Source organism: Engraulis encrasicolus, chromosome 15 (assembly GCF_034702125.1).
Source record: "Engraulis encrasicolus isolate BLACKSEA-1 chromosome 15, IST_EnEncr_1.0, whole genome shotgun sequence".
Taxonomy (NCBI): domain Eukaryota; kingdom Metazoa; phylum Chordata; class Actinopteri; order Clupeiformes; family Engraulidae; genus Engraulis; species Engraulis encrasicolus.
The window spans coordinates 19,568,945-19,578,944 of NC_085871.1; the positions used below are offsets into that span (position 1 = coordinate 19,568,945).

Below are 10,000 nucleotides of genomic sequence, written 5' to 3' on the forward strand. Positions count from 1 at the left end.
GGAGATAAATTGTGACTCTTAGGAGGCAGAACTGTCATATTTAAAGAGGCTTTGGACTAGCTTCCCTATCACGACTGCAAAGTCTCTTCTAGTCTTTGGTTTGGCTAACGAGAGTTATCAATCTATTTCTTAGAGGGAAATGCAAAGGAGGACATATCTAGCTCGTATTCATGAAACACTTCCATATGCTACTTCTTGAAGACAAACAGAGATGTCAAAAGTAGAGATGCACCGGATCCGGTTCCGGATCCGGAAAAGGCAGGATAATAGGGTTTTTCACAGGATCCGGATCCGGCAGGATCTTAAGCAGTGGATCCGGTATCCGGCAGTCACCTAAAAATCAGGATCTGGGGCATCTCTACTTTTTACGTAGCCAAGGCTTTTCAGTCAGTCTTTCACAACCCCAATCGCTGCATGGAGTGAAAGCCCTTTGGAATCGGCCGTTGCAGGCAGTGTGGCAGTAAGCCAATGAGTCTAAAAAATAGTTTGCGCCAACGTAATAAAAAGGGCCCACGTGTGCCAGTAGACTATGTGTTTCAACCCTTTCGTAGGATCCGGTATCCGGTTCCGGATCCGGCAGGATCTTAAGCAGTGGATCCGGTATCCGGCAGGATCCTAAAAATCAGGATCCGGTGCATCTCTTGTCAAAAGTAAAAGTAAAAGTCAATTTGTGCTGTACAACAGAATTGCCTACATAGATGTTACACCAGTTAATCCATGGTATGTAAGATGGATAGACTCTCTTGCTGATCACAAGAAGTACACAGGTCTACTGGTTACTCAAATAAGTTAGCTGTGTTGTAAGGGAATTGTGTTTCTTTTTTTACCTTTACTTTTGAAATAATTTCAATTATATAACAACCATGACAGATGTGCCATTGAGCAAGGCACAAAACTAATCAATTGCTCGAGAGATTGATATGAATAACCTAGTACCTGAATAACGGCAAGAAACGTTAGATCGAAGCACTTCAGGTGTAATAAAAAGTATTCAGAGTAAGTGAACTTAACTGCTGAACTGTTGCTTGTGAAATACACAAGAATGGGTTGTGTGAGATCAGGCAGTCAGTAAATAACACGCTCAAAACATACTTTGTGGTTTATGTAAATCTGGCAGAATGTGATCGGTCCGGTTTAAATGATTGTGCCATGTGTTGCGTCATGTGCTCAGGTGAGTTATTATAGACAGCTTCATAAGTGTGCAGCCTCCCGTGTGAAGCACTTGAAGCAAAACTCAGGTGGCTACCGTGAGTGCCTTGGACTTGAGGTGAGAATGAAAATTATTCAGTGCAGATACCTGTTTGGCTTTGTGTGTTCGTTATCTCCTTGAAATAGTGATAAAAGGCTTTTTAGGGGAAAAACATTGCATTTTATGAGGAGGTTATTTTACATTATTCAATATTATTAATGTTATCAATGCTAGAGCATGAGGTAAAAGGAGGAGGCAGAACTTCCAGCTGAAAGTAATGCAATGCAATGTAATGTAATAATAATGTGACAGAGTAGTAGTCTGACATTTGTTGTTCGCCTATTTTACTTTTTTAAGTTGAGAATCATTTAACTGTAAACTTTAAACCAGGGCAATGGTGCATGGTCAAAACATCAGAAAATCAGATGGTTCACACAGATTCACAATATATTTAGCTGTTTTTATTCAACACTATGAGTGTGACATTTGACTCTCTAAGTGTTGGATTAACACAGCAAAATGTGTAGTGTGGTACTATGTAACATAATTGTCTGATTTTCAAGGGGGTATAGAGGATTATGACATGTCGAAAATGATAAAAGTCGAAATAAAATGAATTCAGGGATTTTGTGAAACAAACAAATGTGATGTTGGCAAACTGTTTACCATTGCAGTATATGATGGAAAATTACAGAGGCTAGGATGAATAACCAACCACCAGAAAAATTTCTGTGACAGGTCTGACATTTAGCCTACCAACCAGCCTAGGCCTGAGGTGAAGCTCATTATATGCAATTAAGAGAAAATGTCTCTGGCATTTAACTCAGCTAGATGTGTTGAATGGCAGACGGTTATAAATGACGTGTCAATATCGTCTTTCTTCCTATATTGGGCATTTTTGCCAATGAGACAATATTTTCCCAATGTGGCAAATGATTCCGCTCTACCAACACTCTCTGGAGTTGAATCACTGTAGACTACCACAGACATTGCATTATACATTACATTACCTAAGCCTAAGAAACAGTTTTGTCATGTAAGCTAGGCCTATTTACATGTAAAGGTCCGATACTTGTTGCCTCAAAGGTTTGACAATGGCTGTGCTATGCCGAGCTTACACTGTGGGATTTTAAGCCCCAATTTGTCAGTTGCACAAATTTCTGGAAATTGGGCTGATTTCTTACTCAAACGGAGGTCAATCTTGAGTCTCGCATCACATACATGAGGCAAACGATTCTACCACAACCAGCTCGCAAGAAATTCCAAACTGTTTGAAGCCCTGTTCACTCGTGAGTGAATCGCACAGTTGAAACAGTGTTATGACCAGGGGTGCACATAACTTTTTTAGGCCGTTACTCATATGCGCACCAACAAATATGTTTTGGTACGCACCTCATCCGCGGTAAAAAAAAAGAAAGAAAAAGAAAGAAAAAAAGTCTACTGTCTGCAGTGTCGAAGGATAAAACATTATCACCACGAACGTTGACACATGTTTGAAGGCTAATGCAACTGGTGCAAGGTAGCCTAATCAAATTTGTTGTTAGTTTGGTATTCTTTAAATCTTAATTAGCCTACAAATGGTCAACAGGTCATTAAGTGCAGTGATTATTGTCTGGATTTCATCTGTTTTTGCCGATTTCGCCATCATGCCAGCTAACTGAGCACAGAGGGGGGAATAAACTTGTATGCGGTGTCCGTTTGGAATATGGTGGGAGGAAGCTGACGAAATTAAGAAGTGGAGCTGGCCGGGAACTGCGTGCATTTAAGAAGCCACGCGCATAGATGCATGCTTTCAGTTTTTAACTTCTATGCATCGGAGTTGCCAATGAGAATGACGGGGGTGCGCGTCCATTCTGGGAGTTAACAGACGGCACAATTCCATAATGATGGAGGGAGGAGGAGAGAGCCAGGAGCTCAACTCGGTCGCGCTCGCGCGGACTGTCGTTTCAATACAGTTGATATGCGAGTGACAGAGCGACATGTCTATTTTTAGGCATTCATGAGAAAACGGGACACATCGCGTCCCTTACCTGTTCAACACGGAACGCATGCTTTCACTACCACATACGGAACGATTCCGCATTTTATGGCACTACATTTCTGTCCGCTCATCATTCAAGCCACGGCACTTGGAGCCACTTCTCGGAAAGTTTTGTTTTTAAAATCTCTGACTCAATTTTCTTTGCTGTTGACGAAACTCCAAAGAAACTGATTAGGCTACTGTTGTCTGTGTCTTTTTGGACATGTTTTACCATTCACCAACATCAACAGTCTAGTGAGATAGTCAGTACGCAAGTGCGCTGTAGTGACCGAGGTGGCAGTACGCATTGCTAATTTTTGGTGCGCATGCGCACCTGCGTACCAGTTATGTGCACCCCTGGTTATGACCTGATTTGACACCAGTCATGCGCAAAAAGGCACAAATTGGCAGGGCAGTGTGATTCGCTCTTGTGCACATCCTCATGAGGTGCACCTCCACCTCAGGTGTGCATTTCCCTTCCAAGCATTTGTCATCTCTGTGGTTCCAGAAAACAAGCCTGTCAAGTCACACAGTGTGAGCAATCTGCCCCTCGGCTTATATAGAGTGAGGACGTGAGTTGTAAACCTTTTTAAAGATTTTTTTTGTCTTTTTGACTTTAATTAGTTTTTATACAGTAGTATAGTGAAGATGGTGACAGGAAGCGAGTGGGGGGAGAGAGAGATGGGGAAGGGCTGGCAAAGGACCCGGGCCAGGAATCAAACCCGGGTCGGCCGCATGGTGTGCCCTACCTTTAGGGTAGAGATGTAGACTTTTAAACCCTGCGATTCCCTCATCCAGTGCGAGCAGGAGCTGAATACCCCCGACTGAAAGTATTGCACAGTGTAAGCCCGGCATTAGGCTGTGAAGGCAATGTCCCCAACACCAGAAAGCTCCCATCAATACAATCACAGCTAGTGTATTCTTTCTCTAAGCTTACACTGGTACACTGAGTGCTGGTCTACAGTTTCTTTTAAACTCATTATGAAGTGCTGATGTGGACAGCATTACACAAAGGAGGACAGACAACATTGTCCAAAGACTGATAGGCCTTTGTACAGGATAAGGTAGGATTATAGCTCTTGGAGTGAAACTGGAGTGATGGGCGTCAGTAGGTGAAACAGTACGTTTTCCCTTGATAATGCAATGACTGGGGGACAGCTAAATCTGGCATACAGGACATTTTACTGGTGGGCTAACAGTCCTCATGGAGCAATGCTGTTGTTTTTTGTTTGGGATTTTTGTTTCACCCTAAAGACCAGCCCTCAATTTAGAAGGGGCAGCCAATTTAGTATATACACAGTAGATTGAGCTAATCTTAATATCCTGCAAAAGCATGGGGCTGGTTGAGGGACTGGTCTGTGCAGAACATTTGCATTGGTCATCACCTACCCTACTACAAAAACATGACCGTTAGGCACTCCTCATTGTCAGGTAAGTGAAACAGGCCCTGTGAGGGTTAACATGTTATGACAACCAGGTTAATGTACTCGAATGAATGCGGAAAGACGCAGATTCACCACCAACCCAACTCCAGCATAGACATGAATGTTTGACTTTCAGGTCTCTTTGGCCAGAGCTATACTCACATTCTCTGAACAGGAGAGCACAGTTCAGGCCTGGCCTGGCTGTTTGTTTCCATTTACTCAGAGCTGCTAAGTAAGTAAGTAGGAGAATGTACTGTATTTACATTATATATGCAGAGCACTTTTCAAGACAGACACACAGTGCTTAACAGTTCGCTTTGTCTGAAATACAAAATATATGCATACTCATACAAACACAAACACAAACACACACACACACACACACACACACACACACACACACACACACACACACACACACACACACACACACACACACACAAACACACACACACAAACACACACACACACACACACACACACACACACACACACACACACACACACACACACACACACACACACAATTATATACTGTATATGTACCAATAAAACAGGTAGAGTAAAACCAATACAATAAAATGTAAGAAAGAGTTATAAAAGGAAGTGTACTAAGCACTAAAAGAAGATAAAATATACTGGATCAATAATAGGTCAACTCAAAAGGCCTAGGAGACAAGTGTGTAGAACAGGACAAAGGCCTGTCTCAACTAGAAATGCATTTTTTCCAAGTATTTCTGCCTTGTTTCCTTGTTTTGACAGTTAGAAACTGGAATGTCAACTTCGCCCTATCAGGCGATGGTTAAGAATCTTTTTTAAAAATCCTGATGACCACAAAATGTTATCACTTGTTCCTTTCATCATTTCCAACAACTCCACAAATTTTCATCCAAATCTGTGCATACATTTCTGAGTCATCCTGCTGACAGACAATCAGATAAACAGACAAACAGACAAACCAACGCAACAAAAAATCTAATCTCCTTGGGGCAGGTGAAAAGAATGCTTTTGAAATATAGGCCTACCCCTAATGTCAGCAGGCAGAGCAGTTTGTAGTCTCAGGGCAACAGCTACAAAAGCAACATCACAACAGGTTTTGTGGGATATAGTGTGTGGGACAGACGGAAGGTTTTGGTTGTTGGACCTGGGAGAGCATGCTGAAGATTGGGGATGAAGTAAGTCTACTTCATAGCGCGGTACTGTGAAGAGAACTGTATGCGTTAGTGAGGATTTTTGAACTGAATACTTGGAATAATGGTACTTAAAGAATGGGTGTTGTGTAGTATCTATTGGATAGAGAGTTGTCTGGCAGCAGCACTTTGAATGGACTGTAAACAGATTTTTGAGGACAGGTTAGAGAGAGTTGCTTAGTCAATACGGCATGAAATGAAAGCATGAAGAAGTTCTTGTTCAGAATAGGATGCCATATAGGCCCCTAAATGTCCATAGATTGTCAATGTTACGTAGATGGAAAAAAAACATGATTTGGTTAACTGTTTGATAGAGGCTTGAAAGACAGAGACTTGACAAAGATTTCCCCAAGGTTTCTCAGTCTGGGGCAGACAATAGATTAGTAAATACCTAGACCTCGTCTCATCTCTAGTGATACAGTATCTTGAGCAAATATCTTTGTTATCTGTGATATCATTGTTCAACTCTAACCATGATAAGTTTATAATAAGGGTTGTTGCTTGTAATGTTTCATAATGCACCATGAGCTAATGATGGCCTCAGCCCCCAATATCCCCGGCCCAATTCAACCCCTCAGAGATCACATTATGATGTAAAGAGATACAGGTGTTCTTGCACTCTCACCAACACAGCACACATTAGGAACATAACACACACACCTGCTGCCAAAAGGTAGTGCGTGTGAACATGTATAGATAACATGATTGCTTAAAATGGAATTTATTGACAATTATGTGGTTTCAAAATGGCAAACCCAAAACAAAAGCCAGTCTTCATTATTATCACAATGCCATCATGATGATGACTCCACATATATTGTAATGTTGTAACAGCCTTCCTCGGGCAGAGAGATAAACGACATTGGATCAGTGATGGAGACGAACTCCTGTGGACTATTAGCATAACGCATGCGCGCCAGCACTCTGCCATCAACGTGCCTGTGTCCCCTCACTAGTAGGTAGCGACCCACGAATGGAGGGAGACCAAATACCCGCGGAAATTCCATGAATGAAATTCATGAAACGAACCAAACCTACGACAAAGTCTTCTGCCATATGTCTTTTGGTGCGTAAAGACAAGAGGCAATGAAAGTATGAACAAGGATACAACGAGGCATACCGGTATATAGGAGGTAATTGCACTTGGTTTATGTTATCTGTGTATTAGGGTGGTGAAGATCAAATTTCAAGTTAGGCTACAAAATATTGTATCATTCTGCTTTCAAATGTAAAACTAAGCCAATAGTTTATCCCCATGCCTGCGGCCGAATTTGGTCCGACTGAACGTGCAAGGAAGAAAGACCGGTCTTCCTCAACCAAACTCGGTGTCCTTCGTGTTGTAACCAGGTGTAGTCGTTACACAAGCCATTCAACCATCCCTGTACGCCCAAATTCGGTGTCTAATTGCCCTTTCGTAAAAGGCACGCGTGCCATATAACCACCGCTTCGGTTATGAAACGCGCTGTTTGGATAGGCTCTAGTGGTAGCGTGTGATCTGTTATACAAAGTTACAGCAATGGCTTTGCTGCTCTGCTCATGCACATGAACTCATGGTCATTTCAACGTCACGGTAGTACGCTAATCACGTGGGAAAATATTGTCACATGACTCTGTCAGATCAACTGAAAGCACAGCTGCTGTGCTTGCTTATGCCGGGGAAAGTGTGCTGTGGCCAAGCGCACTCAGTGCTCTGGTCTGAGAAATAAAGGACGTGCTCTAGCTATCATGTCACGTTTTCAGCGTCTGTTTCCCTTTCCTCAAAGGTATGGCGGTGGGAGGTTTCGCTTCTTATCTCTGACTGAAATCTCCCCACCTCCTACTTACACACATTTTTTAAAAAACATACCGTTGTCTGGTCCGTGCAGATAACACAGGGACACGCCCATCCCTCACTTTCAAGTAGCCTACCACCACACATGAGCCCATGTAGCCCATTCATGTTTATGGTAATGCTGTAGCAGGTGGTGACAATGCACACACTACTACAACCATTCCTTTCTCTCTTCTATAGGCTTGCGTGAGAGAGGAAGAGAGGAGGTAGGGAGTGAGCGAGTGCGTGAGAGGGGCAAGAGTGGAGTGAGAAGATCACGTGTGACACTGGTATGGCCGTGGAAAAGGGCGGCGCGTTGAAGAATGACGGCGTGCAGCCGAAACTTGTGGACGGTGGCTCGGGGGAGACACTGCAGCTGCATGACCGGGGCCAGTGGGCCAGCAAGGCCGAGTTCCTGCTGGCCGTGGCCGGGCAAATCATCGGCCTCGGCAACGTCTGGCGCTTCCCTTATCTCTGCTACAAGAATGGAGGAGGTCAGTGTGTGTGTGTGTGCGTCTGTGTGATTGCATGCACGATTGCCTTCACACGTCAGATTGCATCCAAAGAGTGGCCATTCACTTTGTGTGTGTGTATGTGTGTGTGTGTGTGTGTGTACGTGTGCGTTTTTGTGTTAATAGCAGTACTATTGATTATTGTATGTGCTCCACCAGTGTATCAGCACTTGTTATCAGTAGTGCTATAAACGGTTTATGATGTTCTTAATTACTTTAGTGTGTCACCTTTTCCGCTTTACGCATTCTCTTTGTGTGTGTGTGGGTGGGTGTGTGTCTGTCTGTCTGCGTGTCTGTCTGCGTGTCTGTCTGCGTGTCTGTGTGTCATTGTCATGTTTGCCTTTTTAAGGAAGTCTTTCTCTGAATTGTGTGTGTGTGTGTGTGTGTGTGTGTGTGTGTGTGTGTGTGTGTATGTGTGTGTGTGTGTGTGTGTGTGTGTGATCAGGTGTGTTTTTCGTGCCCTACCTGCTCTTCCTGGTGCTGTGTGGGGTGCCATTGTTTCTGCTGGAGACCTCACTTGGCCAGTTCACCTGCCTGGGCGGGGTCAGTGCATGGAGGAGCATTTGCCCACTCTTTGGAGGTAATTGTCCCAGTCTACACACACACACACACACACACACACACACACACACACACACACACACACACACACACACACACACACACACACACACACAGAGGAAAAGTGAAGAGGAGAAGAGTGATTTTTCTACCCTGTGGAGGTTATCCCCCTATTCCTAACACACACACACACACACACACACACACACACACACACACACACACACACACACACACACACACACATACACACACACACACACACACACCTTTGCTCCGGAGGCGGACAAGAGTACTTTCTGCCGCAGACAGAAAGTCTGCCACCTTGAATTGTCTTTATGCATGTCATTAGCCCCTGAAGTACGTTCATTTGCTGAATTCCTCCCCGTAGCCTGGGGGAGCTAGCATTGTTTTGAACATCGGAATACCTTAATATTATACGCTTTTATAATGTGTGTGTTTGTGTGTGTGCGTGTGTGCGCGTGTTGAATCTTCTCCTCAGGTATGCAAGCCAGATCAGTATGTGCTTGTTTGTCTGTGCATCTGTCTAAACCTGTGTGGGTGTGTATGTGTATGTGTGTGTTTGTGTGTGTGTGTGTGTGTGTGTGTGTGTGTGTGTGTGTGTGTGTGTGTGTGTGTGTGTGGGTGTGTATGTGTATGTGTGTGTTTGTGTGGTGTCTTCTCTTCTCCTCAGGTCTGGGCTATGCGAGCCAGATCATGATTCTGCACGGGTGTGTGTACTACATTGTCATCCTGGCCTGGGCTTTCTTCTACCTCTGCTCCAGCTTCCAGAGCGTACTGCCCTGGTCACACTGCAACAACACCTGGAACACAGGTGAACACACACACACACACACACACACACACACACACACACACACACACACACACTCAACAGGTAAAATGTTTTTTTTTTCAGGACCAACATTTTGTTTCACATAGGACCTCTTACTAAATACTGTGTAATACATATATCTCAATAATTACTATGAAACCGCTGTGTATTTTCTGGGTAACAAAAGGGTAACAGAGAGAAGTCACCTGTTCGATACCATCTAACTTCTCTCTGGTACCCCGTTGTTACCCAGAAAATATACTGTAATTACGTACAGTGACTGTACTGTAAAAGGAATTGTTACCAAATATTCCAGATCATTGTTTTACTGAAAAAAATATTGAGATTGCTAAATTAAAAAGGGCAATAAAATGCTGCTATTTTTCTTGAGCTTGTTTTTCGGATGCGATTTTCTTTAGTTTATTTTTTACCTGAAGCCATGTAATGTAAACCTGTGTT

General features: G+C 43.4%; 1 protein-coding gene across 2 annotated transcripts in view; it reads left to right on the forward strand.

Moving 5' to 3' along the window:
- LOC134463863 (sodium- and chloride-dependent GABA transporter 2-like) overlaps positions 1-10,000 on the forward strand; it is a 44,613-nt gene that overhangs the window by 10,899 nt on the left and 23,714 nt on the right. The window contains exons 1-4 of one of the 2 annotated variants that reach the window (XM_063217186.1): positions 6,767-6,956; positions 7,835-8,127; positions 8,591-8,725; positions 9,401-9,541. In XM_063217186.1, the coding sequence (XP_063073256.1) occupies positions 7,926-8,127; positions 8,591-8,725; positions 9,401-9,541 (478 nt within the window). In that variant the 5' untranslated portion in view covers positions 6,767-6,956; positions 7,835-7,925. Of the gene's footprint in view, positions 1-6,766; positions 6,957-7,834; positions 8,128-8,590; positions 8,726-9,400; positions 9,542-10,000 lie in introns of those variants that run through there. The other variant, XM_063217187.1, reaches the window with a different exon arrangement.